Genomic DNA, 19,621 nt, shown 5'->3' with positions numbered 1-19,621 from the left:
GGAAGGAGAAAAGGGAGAGATTCAGTGACTTTTTAAAAACGTGTTTTACTTCTTTGAAAGGCAGAGTTACAGAGAGAGAGGGAGAGAGAGATGGTCCACCTGCTGGTTCACTCCCCAGAAGTCTTGATGGTTAGGGCTGGGCCAGGCTGAAGTCAGGAGCCAGGAACTCCCGTGTGCGTGCAGGGCCCAAGGACCACCTCACGTATCCCCCCCTTCCCCCCCCGCCCCCGGCACACTAGCAGGAGCTGGATCAGGTACAGAACGGCCAAGACGGCCCAGCGCTCTGACGCGGGACCTGCACTACAGAGCGAGGCGTCACCCAGCACACCACAGTGCCAGCCCTCGGCGGGTGTTTGAGAAATATGTTTGAAGGCAGTGGAGGATAGCCCAAATGCTTGGGCCCCTGTCCCACTTGGGAGACCAGGAGGAAGCACCTGGCTTCAGATCGGTGCAGCGCACCAGCCATAGCGGCCATTTGGGGAGTGAACCAACGGATGGAAGATATCTCCCTCCCTCTCTCTCTCTCTCTCTTTCCCTCTGTACCTTTGACTCTCAAAATAAATGAATAAATCTTTAAAATTAAAAATGAAAGAAAGAAAAGAAAACGTGAAGACAAAGACAGAGACTCAGAGGCAGGGAAAGACAGAAGACGCTTCACTTCACATCTGGAGTCAAAGCTGGAGGAAGGGGCCACGAGCCAAGGGATGCAGGCAGCCCCTTAGCGGTGGGACGGGGACCGGATCCTCCCCCAGCACCTCCAGAGGAAGCAAACACGGCCCTGCTGACTCCTCCCACCAGCCCAGGGAGGTAACCTCCAGCCCTAGCAGGTGACGCGTCTGTGCGGGTGTAGCCACGTTGTTGGTGGTGGCTGTCACGGCAGCAACAGGAACCGCAGGCCCCGTCCCCCTCCCACGGCAGCAGGTGTCGGGAGGGAGGGGTTGGGGAGGACTCCCAGGAACCCGCTTGAGTGACAGCAGGGATGTGCGGACCTTGTCTAAAAGCTCTCAACCCATGGTTGGACGCAAGGGAGATGGACCTCCCCTCTCGGCCTTCTGCCTGCACCGGGGTGGGGTGGCCGGGGCCGTGAGGGCCCAGAGGCCACCAGGTGCCTCACAGCGTTGGGTGCGACTTGTGTGTGCCAAGCACCTGGTCATCCGTGCCCCGGGCACTGTCGCATACCCAGCCCCATCCCAACCTCATGACAGCCTCGTTCCTGACCCGCTTATGGATGAGGAAGCCAGGGCTCAGGGAGGGCTCAGACCACAAGCAGGCCAGCGGCTGGGATGGGGCCCCAGGGTCTAGCTGCAGGCTGGGCCCCTCACAGCCAAGGATCCTGAGGTCAGCGGGAGTCCCACCCTGAAGCCCCCCATGGCCAGGGAGGGGTGCAGGCCACAGGTGTCCTGACGAGCCCCCATGATGCTGGCCAAGAACCCAGAGAGCCCGAGGCTGAGGGGACGCTGGGGGCCCAGAGGGCTGCAGCTGACATTCGGGGGCTGCCGCTGGCATCATCACACTGCGGAGCAGCGTCCACAGACCCTGAGTGGCACCTGTTGACGCATGTCCATTGCTCCCGTGTCTGGGGCCGGGGGCAGATCCATGAGTGTCTCCGATGTGGGCCCGATGCACTCATTCTCAGGGCTGCTGGGGCTGGCTGAGCTGGCAGGAGTCAGGCGGGGCTACTGCCCCCCACCCTCCTTCCATGAGGACACAGCAAAGTCACAGTCAAGGACATGACACAGGGTGGGGAAAGAGCCAGGGCCATCCTGGCCATCAGTCACGCCCACATCACAAATTAGCAGCTCGGACTGTGGCAGGGCAGAGGGGAAGGCACTGGTGGGGCTCTGGGAATTCTGACACTGACAAGCAGTGCCAGTGGCCAAGTCACACAATGTCTCTGGCCTCAGTTTTCCTCATCTGTAAAATGGGAGACAGTGAAAGCACAGGTGGACTCATCGCCCACCCCTGGATCCTTATACAAAATCTTCCCCCTCTTTTTTTTTTTTTTTTTTTTTTTTTTTTTTTTTTTTTTTGACAGGCAGAGTGGACAGTGAGAGAGAGAGAGACAGAGAGAAAGGTCTTCCTTTTGCCGTTGGTTCACCCTCCAGTGGCCGCCACAGCCAGCGCACTGTGGCCAGTGCACCGCGCTGATCCGAAGGCAGGAGCCAGGTGCTTCTCCTGGTCTCCCATGCGGGTGCAGGGCCCAAGCACTTGGGACATCCTCCACTGCACTCCCGGGCCACAGCAGAGAGCTGGCTTGGAAGAGGGGCAACCGGGACAGAATCTGGCGCCCCTACCCGGACTAGAACCTGGTGTGCCGGCGCCGCAGGCGGAGGATTAGCCTAGTGAGCCGCGGCGCCGGCCCCCCTTCTCTTTCGTTCCTCCCGAGAGGAAGCCTGGTCCCGGCAGGCTCAGGCCCCTGGCACGTCCCTAGGGGTCAGAGTCCACCCTATCAGATGTGCCCCTTCCAAGGCTCACACAGCAGTGCGCTGGGCTCACCTGGAGGCAGACAAACCCGAGCCTCTTCCTGTGAAGCGCAGGAACTGCAAACGCGAGTGACGCTTCTCGACTGCGAGTGGGACTTTGAACCATCTTGCCGCCGTGCCTGCGGGGCCCATGCTAGCCCCATCCTCACTTCACTGCAAGCCAACCCATTTTGTAAATAAAGTTTTATTGGAACACAGCCATGCCCATACAGAAGCTTTGGCCCTACAATGGCAGAGTTGACTGCTAACGACAGGGACCTTATGGCTTGCAAGCCCCCTGGGGCCCTTGACACCATAAACTCGCCAGCCCCTGATCTCCTGGGGTCCTCTGATGACAGCGCTGGGGGAATCCTGTGCCATTCTGATCTCACAGGTCGGCAGGAATCAAGAGTGAGCATTCATTGCACGCTATTACTCAGAATAACGGACAGGAGGCAAACTGCTGCTTCGTCCCGGCAGCCGCGCTAAGGTGTAAATCACATCGCTTCTCTCTGAGAGGTGAAGAAGGCGGGGCACGGAGATGCAACTCCTCACCCCTGCTTCTCACCCTGGAACCCATCACCCTGGGGGCCCGGCCGGACGTCTCGGTGGGAGGGGCTGCATCTCTAACCAGCGACTCAGCTACGCTGCTGCAGCTGCTGCTGGCCCAGACCCCTCTCTGGAGCGAGGACCCACACCCCTGGGTCCCTACACAGGAGCACCGGGTCTACGTCCAAGCCCTTAGCCGTGGAGCTATGCGCCCTCGGGGAGCAATCATTTTGAAGGCGTCAGAAGCCCCGTGAGAACTTCACATCTGCATCTTTGGTCGCAGCCTCACTTAGAACTTGACAGACCTATCAACAGGACCCAATGTGGAGAGGGAGGTGGGCGGGCGGCGGTGGCTACTGGCTTGTCCCCAGCCTCCATCTCCTCTGCCCCCAGGTCGGAAGTGCCGCCCCCACTGCCAGCCCTCCTATGGTGGTCTGGGCGAGGCCTCACTGCCCAGGACCTAGAGTGCAGCAGGTGCTCCAGACCTGGCCAATCACTGCACTGTCCCCACCGCCCCCCCATGACCAGTGGTTCAGGGATGAGCACGTGACCCAAGGTCCAATCAGAGAGCCTTACAGGACTTGTGCGGGGAGCTCCCAGAAGGCCCTAGGGCTCTCACTCAGGATGAGTGGGTGTGAAGCCACAGCAGGCCTTGTGTGGAGACAGTTTCAGTCGTCACACACTGAAGGGGGAGGGAGCAGACATCTAGTGGGGTGCTGCCCAGCACCCCACAATGCACAGGTCAGCCCCCGGAACAGAGAAGCTACTAACCCGAGCCTCCTGCACCTCTTCTGCTCACTCCTGGGTCTTGGGCCATCCTGGAAGCCCGGTCCATGAACGCCTGTCTTGGCTCTGGCCTCAGATGAAGAAGCTGAGACTGGCTCCTGTCCTGAGGCGGGGGGCACACAGCAGCCTCTCGGGGGTTGCCAGAGGGAGAACAAGAAGCAATTCAACACGGTGATGAATTAGACAAAGTGAAATAGACAGCAACCCGGCCAGGGAGGAGATTTTGGAAAGTAGAACAGAGGCGTTCAGGACTGATCCCCAAAACCCCCAGCCTTGGGCGTAACAGCATCTGTCGACCCTCCATGCTGCCTGGGGAGGGGGAGGAAGAGGCGCTGAGTGACAGAATTTGAAGATATTACATCAGGTTACAGATAATTTTTTTTTTTGATGGAAAGTCTTACTTCGAAAACAAAGTTATCTCCAAAGAATTTCCTCCAACGGAGAGTGAGGACCCATTATCAAAGTCCACGGAAACCTGGACGGGGTCTGATGAAACGTTCAAGTCAAACACAGAACAAAGCCAGCAGCGGGAGGCAGCGGGAGGCAGCGGGAGGAGCCAGGAGCCTCTCCACCTGTGCCCCTGACCACCCCGCGCGCAGGTGCAGGCCAGCTGGGAGAGCTCACCAAACCGCAGTGGGCCAAGTCCACCACAGTGCTCCCTGGTAGGGATGATGAGGACGAGGAAGACAGAGAAGGATTGGAAGACATAAATACACAGGCACACACACACACACACACACACACACTCACTCAACCTAAAATGTCAAATAATGCTGCGCTCGAAGGCCCTGGGCCAGAGATTCTGCGTGATCTTGTCCCCAAGGAAGGGGACAAGCTGCCCCAGGCCACCTAATAGAGACGGAGAGTGGGCCTCCCGGTGGAAGGCAAAAGATGTGGGAAGCTGATGTCTGGGGACATCAACAGAGCCCTGATCCAGCTGTGCCTGAAGCCACTCTTGGATTTTTTCCATCACATATCTTGACTGAAGCGTGTTTGGGTGAGGTTGGATGTCACTCTCACATCGCCACAGCAGTGTGGTGACACAGCTGGGTCTATGTACCTCCTCCTATTGCACAGGTGGAAAACCTCCAGCCAGCTATCCGTGTGACTGATCCAAGGTCCTGCATCAAACCGGTATTTGTTCAGCGGCCTCATACAGGACAAACCTTGTTTTTATAGTAAAGCAAACACAGGGGCATGGAACAGAATGGCACATTCACACTAACCTCTAAGATAAAAGGAGGAGTGACAGGTGCTTGGCACGGTGGCTAAGATGCCGTGTGAGACACCCACAGCCCACTTCTGAGTGCCTGGTTCAAGTCCCAGCTGCCCCACTTCCAGCCCAGCGTCCTGCTGATGCCCGCCCTGGGAGGCAGCAGATGAAGGCTCAAGCACTTGGGTCCCCCCACCCACTTGGGGGACCTGGATGGATTTCCAGGCTCTTGGATTTGGCCTGGCCCAGCCTGGCTGCTGATGGCATTTGGGGAGTGAACTCGTAAATGGAAGATCAATATCTCTCTCTCTCTCTCTCTTTCTCTCTTTCTCTCTCTCTCTGCCTTTCAATAAAGTAAAATTAAATAGGTAAATATTTTTAAAGGTAAAAAATTACACGCTTTTAAAAGAAGATATTGGGAGCTGGCATTTTGGCACACATGGTTAAACCACCACCTGCAACGCTGGCTTCCTATATGAGTGCCGGTTTAAGTCCCGCTGCTCCACTTCCAGTCCAGCTCTCTGCTGTGGCCTGGGAAAGCAGCAGAAGATGACCCAAGTGCTTGGGCCCCTGCACCCACATGGGAGACCCAGAAGAGGCTCCTGGCTCCTGGCTGGTCCAGCCCTAGCCATTGTGGCCATTTGGGGAGTGAACCAGAGGATAGAGGATCTCTCCCTCTCTGTTTCTCCCTCTCTCTCTGCAACTCTGCCTTTCAAACAACTAATCTTTAAAATTAATTTTTAAAAATTAAAAACATAAAATACGAGACCTCAGGGGCCAGCATTGTGGCATGGTGGATAAAAGCTGCCGCTTGCAGTGCCACATCCCACACGGGAGATGGTTCAGCCTTCGAGCTCCTGAACCCGCGTGGGAGACCAGGAAGAAGCTCCTGGCTCCTGGCTTCGGATCAGTCCAGCTCCAGCCACTGAAGCCATTTGAGGAGTGAACCAGCAGATGGAAGACCTTTCTCTCTCTCTCTCTCTCTCTCTGCCTCTGCCTCTCTGCCTTTCAAATAAATAAATAAATCATTAAAATACATGAGACTTCAGAAATAGCCGTTGGAGTGACTGCTATAGATTACACAGACTCTAAGAAGAATCCAGGGGCCAGCGCTGTGGCGTGGCAGGTACAGTCGCCGCCTGCAGTGCCCGCATCCCATACGGGCGCCGTTTCATGACCCGGCTGCTCCACTTCCAATCCAGCTCCCTTCTAATGGCCTGGGAAAGCAGCAAAAGATGGCCCAAGTCCTTGGGCCCCTGCACCCACGTGGGAGTCTGGAAGAAGCTCCTGGCTCCTGGCTTTCAGATCAGCACAGCTCTGGCCGTTGTGGCCAATGGGAGAGTAAACCAGCAGATGGAAGACCTCTCTCTCTCTCTCTCTCTCTCTCTCTGCCTCTCCTTCTCTCCGTGGGTAACTCTGACTTTCAAATAAATAAATCTTAAAAAAAAAGAAGAAGAAGAGTCTAGACTGTCACAGGAGCCAGGGTAGAGCTGGGACCAGAACCCAGGTCCCCCGACTCTGAGTGCAAGGGGCTCCTGCACCCCAGCCTCCTTCCCCACTGCGGGGTCCTTGGGAGCTTCCAGGTTCTTCCCTGTGTGTTCCTTGCCCATACAACAATCCTGCGATTGGGCCTGAATTCTTCCCCAGGAAACCAGGGCCCAGAAGGTGAACGACCGTCGGAGTCCTGATGCTCCAAACTGACTGAGCAAGGACTTGCGCCCGGGTCTTGAGAGTTGCAATTTCCCGGCTGCTTCCCTGGCCGGGCCAAAAAGTTGAGTCTTTGATCGCGGCACAGGGATGGCCGCAAGCAAGGAGAGTGAGGGTTGAGGAAGAACAAGAAAGTCCAGCAGGAAACTCTGCTCGTTTTCCCACCAGCAAAGGGGGTACGGCGACACCAGGAGGGGCTGCACAGCGCCACCTCTGCGGCTTCAAGCAAGGGCTTTGCAACCAGACCCACATAGGCTCAAGTCCCCGTGCTGCCATTTGAAAGAACTGTGTGTGGGGCCAGCGCTGTGGTGTAGTGGGTAAGGCTGCTACCTGCAGTACCGGCATCTCATACTGGCACCGGTTCAAGTCCCGACAGCTCCACTTCTGATCCAGCTCTCTGCTATGGCCTGGGAAAGCAGTAGAAGATGGCCCAAGTCCTTGGGCCCCTGTACCCGTGGGAGACCCGGAGGAAGCTCCTGGCTCCTGCCTTCAGATCAGCACAGCTCCAGCCTTTGCAGCCAATTGGGGAGTGAACAAGTAGATGGAAGACCTCTCTCTCTCTCTCTCTCTCTCTCTTTCTCTCTCTCTTTCTCTCTGTCTCTCTCTCTCTCTCTGTAACTCTGCCTTTCAAATAAATAAATTAATCTTTAAAAAGAGAAAAATAAATAAAAATAAAAACTGTGTGATCCTCACAAGCCACTCTAGCTCTCTCAACCTCAGCTTCCTCTTTGACGGCCCCTCCTACGGGGTTTCCCAAGGCTTAGATGAAAAATGTCGGTGCATCTGGCGCAGATGTGGCACTGGCGATCACCACTTTGCCGTCCTTCGATGCTTCCTTTTCCCAGAAGCTCCTGCTCCGACCCCATTCAGAAGATGGAGTCACTGGAGAAGTGAAAACCTCTGTTGTTCTGAGAGAGACTACAAAACACATCCCAGGGAAGCCCCTGCTCCGGCCCACCCCTGGGCCACCAGATCCAGTCTCACGGGCTTCCTGCCAGTCCCCTCCGTAAGCATGTAAGCGTGCTCCCTGCACTTTTGGCAAATCCTCACCACGGTGTTAGGAAGCTGAGCCGGCACACACTTCTGTCCCTGCTTCACAGGTGCACAGCCCCAGGCCTAGACACTTGCAGGACCCATCCAAGGTCATGCAGTGAGCCATGGCATGGTCTACAGCAGTCTCTCCATCCCAGCACCCACCACCTCTGGGGTGGGGCAAGTCCGCATTATCCTGTGCATTGCGGGGGATGTATCAGCCTCTCCCTCTACCCACAGATGCCAATAGCCCCCCCAGCCATGGCAACCAAAGATGTCTCCAGATATGGTCAGACATCCCCTGGTGAGCCAAGCCAGCCCCGTTGAGAACTGCTGGCTTGGAATGCTGTTTGTTCCACATGCCGGGTTACTCTTTTTGTTGAAAGTGCGACTCCAAGGACCAACAATCAATATTTTTCTTCCTCCCCGATACACAGCGTAATCTCTTGGAAGCAGGCAGAACCAATACGTCCATATCCACTTTTGGCACATTTATCAAAATATTTTAGGGAGGAAATGGAAAATAATTATTTGGACACAAGCCCTTTATTCCATTGAGCTTTGAGAAAATTCCCATCTTGCGTGTTCCTGGTATCTCTCATTGATAAGCCTGCTCATAAAACCAGGGCCTTGGCCGGGGCCGGGGTAGACAAGACACACCATGATCGCCATCGTGCTGCTGTCTGCTTTGGTGGCTGGAGGTAAGCCAGGGGCGCTGGTGGACCTGGCGGTGGGACCCTTCCCCTCCCTCCTCCCACTCCCATCCACGCTCAGTCTGGAGTCGTTAGAAAGCCAGAGCAGGAGCAGGCCTTCAGCACAGTGGTTAAGTCCCTGTACGGGAGTGACTGGTTTTAACCCTGGCTGCTCCACTTCCAATCCAGCTTCCTGCTGATGTGCACCTTGGGAGGCGGTGGTGATGGCTCAAGTACTTGGATCCCTACCACCCCCGTAAGAGACCTGGGTTGAGTTCCTAGCTCCTGGCTTCAGCCTGATCCTAACTGATTCAGGCATTTGGGGAGGGAACCAGCAGAGAGAAGAGGATCTCTGTCTCTCTGACTTCCAAAGTAAAAACACATAAATGGAAATTTTTTTAAAAAGTAAGGAGAGCCAGAATGAAATTCCAAAAACAGAGCAGGACCCTGACCTCTTGGGATCCTTCTAGAACAACAAAAAGTTTTTTTTTTTTTTAACAGAACCTATTTGTCCTTTAAATTTACTTTGAGGGCTTAAAAATTATCTATTTATTTGAAAGGCAGAGTGACACAGAGAGACAGACAGACAGAGATCTTCATCTGCCAGTTCACTCCTGAAATGGCCACAATAACCAGGGCTGGGCCCAGCTGGAGCCAGGAGCCAGGAGCCAGGGGCTCCATCCAGGTCTCCCATATCCATCCTCCACCGCTTCCCAAGGTGCGTTAGCACGGAGCTAGGTCAGAAGCAGAGTGGCCAGGACTCAAAGAGGCATCTGACATGGGATGAGGGTGTCCCGAGAGCAGCTTAGCACACAGACCCACAGCATCCACTGCAGAACAAAATCTCCCTGTCTGGGGCTTGCGGATGCAGCGAGAGCGCGGACACTGCTCGGGTCGCCCCTTCCTGAACTCACCACCCTCTTCCTCTCCACAGCTCTCAGCTGTGGGCTCACCACGTACGAGCCCCAGCTCTCCAGGGTGGTTGGAGGCGAAAATGCGAAGGCCAACAGCTGGCCCTGGCAGGTGAGTCGCTCCCATGGTCCTGCACTCGCCTCCCCTCCCCTCTCCTCCAGGGCAGCTACTCGGTGGGGGTTCATCAGGGCCAACCAGTCACCAAGAATACACTTCTAGGCTGGCGCCGCGGCTCACTAGGCTGACCCTCTGCCTGCGGCGCCAGCACACCAGGTTCTAGTCCCAGTTGGGGCGCCGGATTCTGTCCCGGTTGCTCCTCTTCCAGTCCAGCTCTCTGCTGTGGCCCTGAAGTGCAGTGGAGGATGGCCCAGGTCCTTGGACCCTGCACCTGCCTGGGAGACCAGGAGAGGCACCTGGCTCCTGGCTTCAGATCAGCACGGTGTGCCGGCCGCAGCGCGCCGACCGTTGCGGCCATTGTGGGGTGAACCAACGGTAAAGGAAGACCCTTCTCTCTCTCTCTCTCTCTCTCTCACTGTCCACTCTGCCTGTCAAAAAAAAAAAAATACACTTCTAGGCCTTGGCCAAGCTCAGGGGTGGGGGAACAGTGACTTCTCCAGCGTTGGTAAGCAGCGACCCCAATACGCAGATTTACAAACCCAGTCTTACTCTGCTAGCCAATCAGATGTTTGCTTACAAACATAATTATCCCATGAACCATTCATCATCACCTTTGCAATGGTCCTTTGCTTTAAGGAACCAATCGGTGTTGTTTATGCAAACTAATCTTTAATGACAGTAAATCAATGAAACCACTGAAAACTAATTTTCCTTACCATGGAGTAGTCATAGTGTCTCAAGACTGAAATGCTGGGGAGGGCATGGCACACATATTCCATGGTAATGTTAGGCTTTACAATCGCCATAAATAAATACAGCAAAATCTCTCCTCTCTGACAAAATTGGGGCTGGTTTGGTTATAGAGAAATTATTTTAAGTCATACAAACGCATGCTTTAGACACTTTAATTCAGAACACATAAATAGCTGTGTTTTTAATTCTCTTTCTCATATAAACCAGCCTATAATGGATCAAACTGCAAGTCCCCAGGCTCCTGGATCACAGCCTTGGAGGGCATGGGACTTATATTTAGGCAGGGATGAGATAATAAACAAGTGGGTAAATTCATAAGACATCAGGCAATGAAAGACGTTATGAAAAGCAAAGCAGGACAAGGGGGTGTGTGTGTGTGTGTGTGTGTGCGTGCACATGACGGTGTACATATGTGTGCACACTCCGGTTTTCATGGAAAGCCTTGTGGAGAAAGTCACCTTGAGCAGAGACCTATAGGCAGTGAAGGAGAGAGCTACACTGAGACTTGGTCAAATAGCCAGGCAGGAAGAAGTGCAAAGGCCCTGAGGCAGAGTGGGCTTTGTGTGGCTTGTGCAGAGCGGGAGTGGGAGCCCACGTGTTCAGACAGGGGAGGGTCATCCGAGGGTCTGAGCCAAGGCAGAATCAGACTTAGGTTTTATAAAAGGATCGTTCTGGCTGCAGTGTGGCGAGAATGTTGGGGTGAGAGGTGGGCCAAGCGGGGGAGCTGGGGAACAGTCAAGAGTGAGAACCCGTCAGAGCTGAGAGTGGTGGGGCCAGACGTTGAGGTGTAAAGGAGTAGCCCTGTCCCCATGTCCTGAGAGTAGAGCTGACGGGATCTATCCGAGGAGGGACGGGGTTGGGGGAGGGGGGGGCAAGGGTGACACCATGGTTTGCTGGTAAATGGAGCTGCTGGTGACTGAGTCGGGAAAGTCCAGAGGAAGAGCAGGTTTAGGAGGGAAATCGGGAACCTGGGCTGCTTGGTTTTGTTTGTTTTATGAAGATTCGTTGATTTATTTATTTGCAAGGCACAATGAGAGAGAGAGAGCTTCCATCTACTGGTTCACTCCCCAAATGACTGCAACAGCCAGGGCTGGGCCAGGTCCAAGCCAGGAGCCTGGAACTCCATCTGGGTCTCTCAGGTAGATGCAGGGGCCCAAGGTCGGAGGCCATTCCCTGCTGCCTTCCCAGGTGCATTCGCAGGGAGCCGGATCAGAAGTGGAGCAGCTGGGACTCGAACCAGCACTCTGATATGACAGCCATCCCAAGCAGAGGCTTAACCCACTATGCCATGACACCCACCCCGGTGTGGACTTTTTTTAAAGTATGTGGATTATTTAATGACACATCCTTAGAAAACTGGCCAAGGGAATTTGATAGCACATTATATAAAATTATCAATGTCAAATGATTATTCAATATTTCGGGTAATGAATTTTTTATAAGTAAAAGCTGATTTCAAATCCTCTAGAATGTTTCTTCAAGATACTGCCATCTGTCCTCCGCCCTTGAAGAAACACCTGCTTTCTAGAACTTCTCTGTTACTTTGCTCACCAGCCAGACTACAATGATTCACTTTGTGTTAGTACTCACTTTCAGGCTGGGAGCTACTCAGTTAAAGTGCAGGAAAAAGATGTGGCTTATAAATCTTCATTAAGAAGGCATCTTGCCAAGAAAGAAACTGAATTAGTTACCATAACTTATACCAGGGATTTTAAATGCTAAGGAGCTGGCGACTGTACTTTGTCATTTCACAGTAACACCTCTCCCCACGTTCCACAGACGAAGGTACCACCAGTCTGGCTTTAGCCATGCGAAACTCCAAGGCTATGTCCTAAGGAGGTGGCTTCCCCAAAAGGGAAAAGGCCAACAAATCAAATTGCAGGAAGATGTTCAGAACAGAGGGTTATTTTGGTTTGGTTTTGGTTTGGTTTGGTTTGGTTTTTGTTAACCTGTTTAAGTTTTTAGTATCTTGTTTATCATGGAATTTTGTGTTCATTTTTATTTTTCAATAGCTTACATTAAAATAATATGGATCTTGAGTACCAACTTTTTTAAAATTATTTATGCGAAAGGCAGAGTGACAGAAAGAGGAAGACAGAGATCGTCCATCCACTGGTTCCCTCCCCAGATGGCTGCAGTAGTTGGATCTGAGCCAGGCTGAAGCCAGGAGGGAGCTCCATCTGGGTCTCCCACATGGAGGACAGGGACCCAAGTACTTGAACCATCATCCCCTGCTTTCCGAGTTACATTAGCAGGGAGCTGGATTGGAAGCGGAGCAGCCAGGATTCACAGGCAGTGGCTTAACTGCTGCACCACAATGCTGGCCCCAGTACCAAAGTTTTTGGTGACCCCTCAAGTTTGCACCTGAAGTGAGTTGCTGTGCCCTGGTCCTGGGGCACTGCTCCCAGGGACCCTGAAGGGCAGAGAGGCCGCTCTGCCGGCTGCCAGCGCCTGTCTTCTTCCCAGGTCTCCCTGCAGTACAGCTCCGGCGGCAAGTGGTACCACACCTGCGGAGGGTCCCTGGTGGACAACAGCTGGGTCCTGACAGCTGCCCACTGCATCAGGTAACTGCCTTTCCCCGGGTCACCCAGCCTGCTCCCTGGCCAGTGGCCATAAGCAACAGTGGAGGCCCAAATGGCCTGAATCACACGGTATATAACATAGCCTTGCAAATAGCCACTGGCTGGCTGAAATTCAAGCTTTCCAATCTATGGCTCCGTCTGTTGATCAATGAGTGGGTGAGTACACAGCACGGATTGCGTGGTCTGTGCCAGACCCTGAGGGGAGACATGGAGAAGTCCAGTTCCTGCCTTTGGGGCTACCCCATATGGCCTCTGGATCTTGGTGACTTCCCCAAGCCTCCATACCATCGCCTGCAGAAAGTGGAGTAAGAATTAAGCGTGGATGAACTGGAAAGGGCCTGGCACGTAGTACGTGCCCAGTAAGAGTTCACTATGACACATACACCACGATGAGGGCCCAGGGGTGAGAAGAGCTTCTGCTTCATTGTCCACGGACCCTCGTCCTCCCCCACGACCTCTGCCTGTCTCCCATCAGCCCCTGGGGTTTCAGTCTGGTCAATGTCACTCTTGGCAGGGAGCGGCCTCTTCCCCTACCTGCTTTCTAAGCTCCACGAGGTGATGGGGGAGCTGATGCAGACCTGGGAGTCAGGCACACTGCCTTCCCATTTGGGATTCTCACAGGTGGGGGGACTCTGGGCTCATCAGCACTTTTTGGGCCTCAGTTCCCCCCCGACCCCAGAAACTGAGAGGTGGGAGATTCAACTGGAAAAGACCCTGGAAGGCAAATGAGTCCTGGTTTGTCTGCATCCATTTCATTCCCCCCAAAATAATGTAACTCTCACCATAAGCTACAGTTTACAGTCCAGCTATACTTGCTACTAGTTACAGTTACTAGGTTACATAGTTCCGGTTTCATTGTAACTGATTGCCCTGGGGCATAAAAACCCCCAAGCCCCAAGTGGTGGCTCACACCGAGGATCGTCCAACACCAGGCCTTGGGAGAGGAGGCATTAGGGTATCCCTGCCCCCAGAGGCCCAAGGGAGCTGACCTTCTCCACGCACCCCTCTCCCAGCTCCTCCAGGACCTACCGCGTGGTGCTGGGCCGGCACAGCCTCTCCACGCAGGAGTCCGGCTCGGTGGCAGTCAGCGTTTCCAAGCTGGTGGTGCACGAGAACTGGAACGCCAACAAACTCTCCAATGGGTACCTTCTGCCTGTGTGCACTTGGGGCTGGGGTGGCAGGGGCGTAGCCAGGAGACTCAATCCCACCCCCTTCTTTGTTCCTTCTGTAGGGGCGGGGCTGGGGGGCAGGAGTGCTGAGCTCTCACGGGGGGAAGCAGCCCCAAACATGCCTGGAGTGGGGGTGTGACGAGTGATCTGGGTCTCCTGCCAGTTAAGCCCACAGGCCTCCTGTCCACCCAGGTGCTCAGTGACCCATTACCCTGGTCCGTGCCAAGCCCTGGGAACTCTGCAGAGCCCATGGCTGTCGGGTGGAGTAGGACACAGTCTTGGCCCTCTCCCCTCTGCCGGGACTCCCTCCCTCCAAGCCCGTCTATGTTTTCAAAGAAGCTTTGCATCTGGCCTGAGGATGTGCACACAGTTGGTGACAAGGGACTCAAGCTCTGCCTCTTTGCTAACCCAGGAATGACATCGCCCTGATCAAACTGGCCAGCCCCGTCACCCTGACAAGCAAGATCCAGACTGCCTGCCTGCCGCCTGCGGGCACCATTCTGGCCAACAACTACCCCTGCTACGTCACGGGCTGGGGCAGGCTGCAGAGTAAGTTGGGAGCCAGAGCCCCAAGGCCTGGGAGGGATGGGAGGCGATGTCACCCCTGCCCAGCCAGGGTGCTCTGCTGCCTGGGAGAGGCAGGATAGCAGAGACGATGAGGCTGCCTGGATTCAAAGCCCAGCTCCCCCACTCAACAGCTGTGTGATCTCAGGCACACTCCTTGGCTTCTTTGTATAACACAGCAGTGTCTACAATGCAGGGTTTCTGTGAGGGTTGAAGGAGATGATGTGTGGGAAGGCAGCACTTAGACCAGTGCCTCGGGTACAGCAGGTGCTGTGTTGCTATGACGCAATAGGATTATAGAGATCCCATGACCTCATCTGCGTGGCTCAAAGTCAAGTCCAGAATGTCTGCTCTGTGACCTCAGGCTTCTGGAGCTCCATAAGGGTCCACGGAGCCCTCACCAGCCCCTCCCTGCACACTAACCCTTCCCCCCGGGCCACCTGCACTTGCTACTCAGAGCCTGGTCAAGTGTGAGCCTCCTTTGAGAGAAATCTCGGAGGCCAGCAACCCAGGGACGATCGGCCACCAGGAGGGAACGGAGCACCTGCTCTTGGAATATTCTAGAGTCACGTGGACGCGTGACTGCTTTTCAGGATCACATAAGCCTGTAAGTGAGATAGCTTCCAGAGGCGCACCAAAGGCACACACATTACTGCTGCCCTTCTGACTGGTTCATCTGCAAGGACAAGAAGCACAACCACCCAGAAGTGAGGAGCAGCTGGGGAGGCATCGAACGCAAACCCCCATTTGTCTACCCAGGAAGCACTGGGGCAGAACACAAGTCATCTGAGACAGCACCATCCAGGAAGGCGTGCAAATGCTTGGCCTGCAGTCCTGGCTCTGTCAATCACGTGTGACACGGGCCAAGCCACACTAGAAGCTCAGCTTCTCCATCTGTCCAGTGGTGCAATGTTGGTGCAGATCCCGGCAGAGGAGACAGGGGAATGCTTAGGCTGTGCAAAGCACTGCACAAGTGTGACGAACTAGTGATCCCAGGGCGACCACTTAACTTCTGTGGGCTTCAGTGCTAGTTCCATCTTTCAAACAGGAACAAACGTTTATCGTGAGGAAAGCATGTTTTGAAAAACCTAGTGATGTGATGAGAACACGCACCCTTGCGGTTAGTAGCAGTGGTACTGATGGTAGTAACGGTGGCATCTCTTCCATACCATTCCATACCATTCCAGAATATTCTTCCCAATGTGGAGACTCCAAACGCCACAGGTTCACTACATAAGTGACAGCAACCCATGGAAGGAAGGGCCGGAATGAAGAGGCCTGGGTAGAGCCCAGTAGAGTCCCTTTGTCCCTGTAACGCTTCTCCCTGTTCTCGTTCAGCCAACGGAGCGACCGCTGACATCCTGCAGCAGGGCCGCCTGCTGGTCGTGGACTATGCCACCTGCTCCAGCTCCAGCTGGTGGGGCAGCTCCGTGAAGACCAACATGATCTGTGCTGGGGGCGACGGCAAAATCTCCAGCTGCAATGTGAGTACACAAGCTCAGGTGCCCCTTCCACGAGGAAGCGTGGAGATGGGGGTCGGGAAGAAGTTCGAGGAGCTCTGGTGTGCAGCCTCCTGGTGGAAGCATCCAGAAGCAGCCCTGGGCATCGCAAAACCCGAGCTCCATCCTGTGGTCTCGATGTTTCGGGGTTCTCCCCGTAGTGTCCACCGCATCACTGCTGGGATCCCGTTACTGTCTTCCCTCCTTGCTCTGCACAAGAGGGAGCCGGGGCAAGTACTCTCAGGGCTAGGGCCTTTCCATGCTGGCTCATGGCTCATCTGCAGGGTTCATCCCACTAATGCCCACGGCGTCCCCTCAAGAGCACTGCCCCAGAAACTTCCTGGAGACAGTGCCTTAACCAAAAGCAACTGCTGTCCGGGGGACACATGGGAAGGAGCATCTCAGGCCCTGCAGATCACCCGGTGAACCCGCACTCTCTTCCCGTGGATACCTGCACCCAGGACACTGCCTCGCCATGGCAGGCAACAGCCATGTCGCTGAGCACAGGGCAGCTGAACTCTGGGCCCCTGCCTCGGCCCCTTCGCTTACTGCCTGCACAACCTCGGGCAGGCCAGCACCCCCCCGGGTCTCCAGCACTGTGTCCTCAGGGAAGGAGGAGCCCCAACAACACTCACCTCCCCAGCTGCCACGGGGACTGAATGGGCAAAGGCAGCTATAGCGCTTAGCTTGGCTCCGGGCCCCCAGGGAGGACAGCGTGAGTCCTTGCAGGTTTTACGGTGCACACAGATTGTCCTGCCCTGGGCCACGCTGCGCTGGGATCCGAGGTGGACGGATGTGGGTGCTTTGAGAACAAAGCTTCCACCGGCAGCCCCTTCCCCTCACTCACCACTCCCGACCCCGCCCTTCCACAGGGGGACTCAGGAGGCCCACTCAACTGCCAGGACTCCAGCGGCAAGTGGCAGGTGCATGGCATAGTCAGCTTCGGGTCCTCCCTGGGCTGCAACTACTACCGCAAGCCCTCCGTCTTCACCCGGGTCTCCAACTACAACAGCTGGATCAACTCGGTAAGAAGCACGTGCGCCCCCTGGAGGAGGCTGCAGACCTGGCCAACCCCTGCAGTGCCCTCCCGCCACCCCCCACACAGAGACCCAGACACAACTTTTGCTAAAGTGGAGTGAAAAGGAAAGTGGCAGGGGTGTGTCCTTGTCCAAAGAGGGTTGACACAAAGGCCACCCCTCGGACCCTGGGAGCATTTGGTATTTGCTTATCTGTGGGTGGGGCCAGAACCCACCAACCCGGACTAGAATCAGTCATACTTATCTACAAGGCCCAAAGCCAGAGAGCTTGAGCTCCCCTAGTGCATTCAATATTGGCAACCAGTCTCCCTAAAGCAGGGGTGGGGGTCGTCCGGCCGCAGGGACCCCTTGACATGTGTAGGGGCTGGAGCAAGTGAGAGCTGTGGTGTGTGTCACAGAATCCTCCTAAAGTGACGCTGGCGTCTCGTCTCATGGCTTTAATGTGCAGAGACTGTTCCGATGAATTCCAATGACACTTCATTAATAGAACCCGAAACACAGCAGGTGGCTCTCCCAAGCTTGTCCATTAAGACTGGCCAGCTCCTTGTCCTTTTGTCTGTTGGCTGGCAGTTCTGTCTCAACAGGTGGTCACAGACCCCAGAGATGCCAAAAAAGTTTGGTGGAAAAAAAAGGGAAAACCACAAGAGCAGGGCCACTACTTTTGTTTGTTTTTGTTTTTTGTTGTTCTTGTTTGGTAAACTGGGGGAAGCCATGATTCAGCTTTGGTGGAGGGACATCTGAGGGCAGCCATTGAGGGCCCACTGGCATTTCAAAGGAGCCTGGCCCGAGACGGACTGGCCGGAGCATGCCTGGGGGCCTGTGACCAGCCACATCCTAGCTCCTCTTCCAGCCCCCGCAGCTGCAGGAGTCACCGTGCAGCTGGTCCTGGCCCCACCTTGGGGGCCCAAAGCAGAGCCCAGGAGCAATCGTCCTCATTTGTTGTCCCAGCGTCAGCTGTCGCCAGCCACAGCCGGGACACAAACAGGACAGAGTGGGCCAGAGCCGAAGGCATGGCCAGATGGCAGAGGGGATCCAGCGGGCAAAGCAGAACGTGTGAGACAGCTGGGCAGAGGCCCCGCGTTCACAGGACTGTAGTCAGGGCAGACACACGCGCCCGGCTATGGGGTCTGGGAGCGGGAGCACCAGGCAGCCGGCTGTCCTCCGGGGCCACCGTCCAAGGCAGCTGCAGAGGGGCAGGCAAAAGCCTGCACAAGGCACGCCATGTGCAGCTCGGGGTCACTCGCCCGGGAGCACCTGCCTGGATAACCCGAGACGGGTGCCAACAAAAGGCACGGACAGAGAAGCAACAGGACGAGACAGGTGGCCAAGGGCATTCATCCCTTCAACAAACATCCCTGAGTGACAGCCGCACACGCACCTCCAGCATTCGGCTTCAGTTTTCTTTTCCAGAAGGCAGCAGGCACTCCTTGCAGAAATATTAAAAATACAGGAGTGTGTCAAGTGACAAAGTAGAGGCCCCTTCATTTCACATCCTCAAGTCCGCTCCCCAGGGTTCATCCTTGCTCACGGGCCTGTGGGTACATCTGCACGTGGACACACAGTCTTCTGACCCACAGTAGCAGCACCAGGGGCTCCTCCCTTTCACCCCCAAGTCACTGGACTTGTCCAGGCACACAGCTGTGTTGTGCTGGCAAACAGCTCCGGACTACGCCCCAGCGTGAAGACAGTGAATGAGGCTGCCGCCTGCCTCCGATTCTTCCCTCTCCCGTGGCTGCCAGGGCGCACCCGGGTGCCACATCAAAATGCTGCCGGAGACCGCTCACAAACAGCGTCTCCAAGCAGCTCCAGCCCCATGCAAATGAGATCTCCAGCCACGCTTGTCCACACACTGGGCACCAGATGTGCAGGAGTTCACAGGCACCCCCGCCCGGGAGCCCACACGGGACTCTTTGCCCAAAGACCCCAGCGGACTGATGAGAAGCTGTGGCCACCTCCCCTCCTCTCTCACGCGGTCACGGCTCCTAGACCTGGAGCTACTGCCACTCTGGCTGCCCGCGAGTCACAGGAGCAGCGGGCAGCCTGGAGGCCACACAGGAAGCGGCCAAGCATGGCTCTGTCCCCAGACTAACTGCATTGTTTTCTTGTGTGTGTCCTGCAGGTGATCGCAAAGAACTAACCAGGGAACTGCCAGTCACGAAGCACGAGGCGGCTCCATGACTGTCAGACTTGGGAAACAATAAAACAGCTGCGAAAATCACATCTGGGTGCGAGCCTTATTAGCAAACTGCCCTAACATCCGGGGCCTTGAGAACAAGAAATGGGCCGGGGTCAGGGCAGCCGAGAGGAGCTCAGAGACAGCACTAGCATCGCACTGATGCCGGCGCAGCCACACAGCAGCCCGGGGGCCTTGCAGCCAGGGCGGCAGGTGGGTGGCCCTGGCAGGTGCTCAGGACCCTGAACCCCAGCCAGGTCTCTCCACGGGATACCTGTGTTCCCTGGGACAAGAGACTCAAGCCCCTGCAGCAGGACACAGCCCCCACCCGGGTCCCACTCCCGGGCTGGGAGGGGCTCGGAGGAATTAAGACA

At 55.5% G+C, this 19,621-nt stretch overlaps 1 protein-coding gene across 1 annotated transcript; it reads left to right on the top strand.

The window, feature by feature from the left end:
* Positions 1-8,396: 8,396 nt before the first annotated feature.
* On the top strand, positions 8,397-19,292 carry LOC100344955 (chymotrypsin-like elastase family member 2A). The gene is made up of 8 exons (XM_017338272.4): positions 8,397-8,450; positions 9,376-9,464; positions 12,690-12,787; positions 13,819-13,947; positions 14,387-14,523; positions 15,877-16,022; positions 16,910-17,062; positions 19,194-19,292. The coding sequence occupies exons 1-8, from the start codon at positions 8,411-8,413 to the stop codon at positions 19,209-19,211; spliced, it is 810 nt and encodes a 269-aa protein (XP_017193761.2). The 5' UTR covers positions 8,397-8,410; the 3' UTR covers positions 19,212-19,292.
* Positions 19,293-19,621: the final 329 nt, after the last annotated feature.

Source organism: Oryctolagus cuniculus, chromosome 7, assembly GCF_051225735.1.
Source record: "Oryctolagus cuniculus isolate XC-2025 breed Fujian yellow rabbit chromosome 7, ASM5122573v1, whole genome shotgun sequence".
NCBI lineage: Eukaryota > Metazoa > Chordata > Mammalia > Lagomorpha > Leporidae > Oryctolagus > Oryctolagus cuniculus.
Note: the sequence above shows the minus strand (reverse complement) of the source record. Positions and strands in the feature narration are given on the sequence as shown.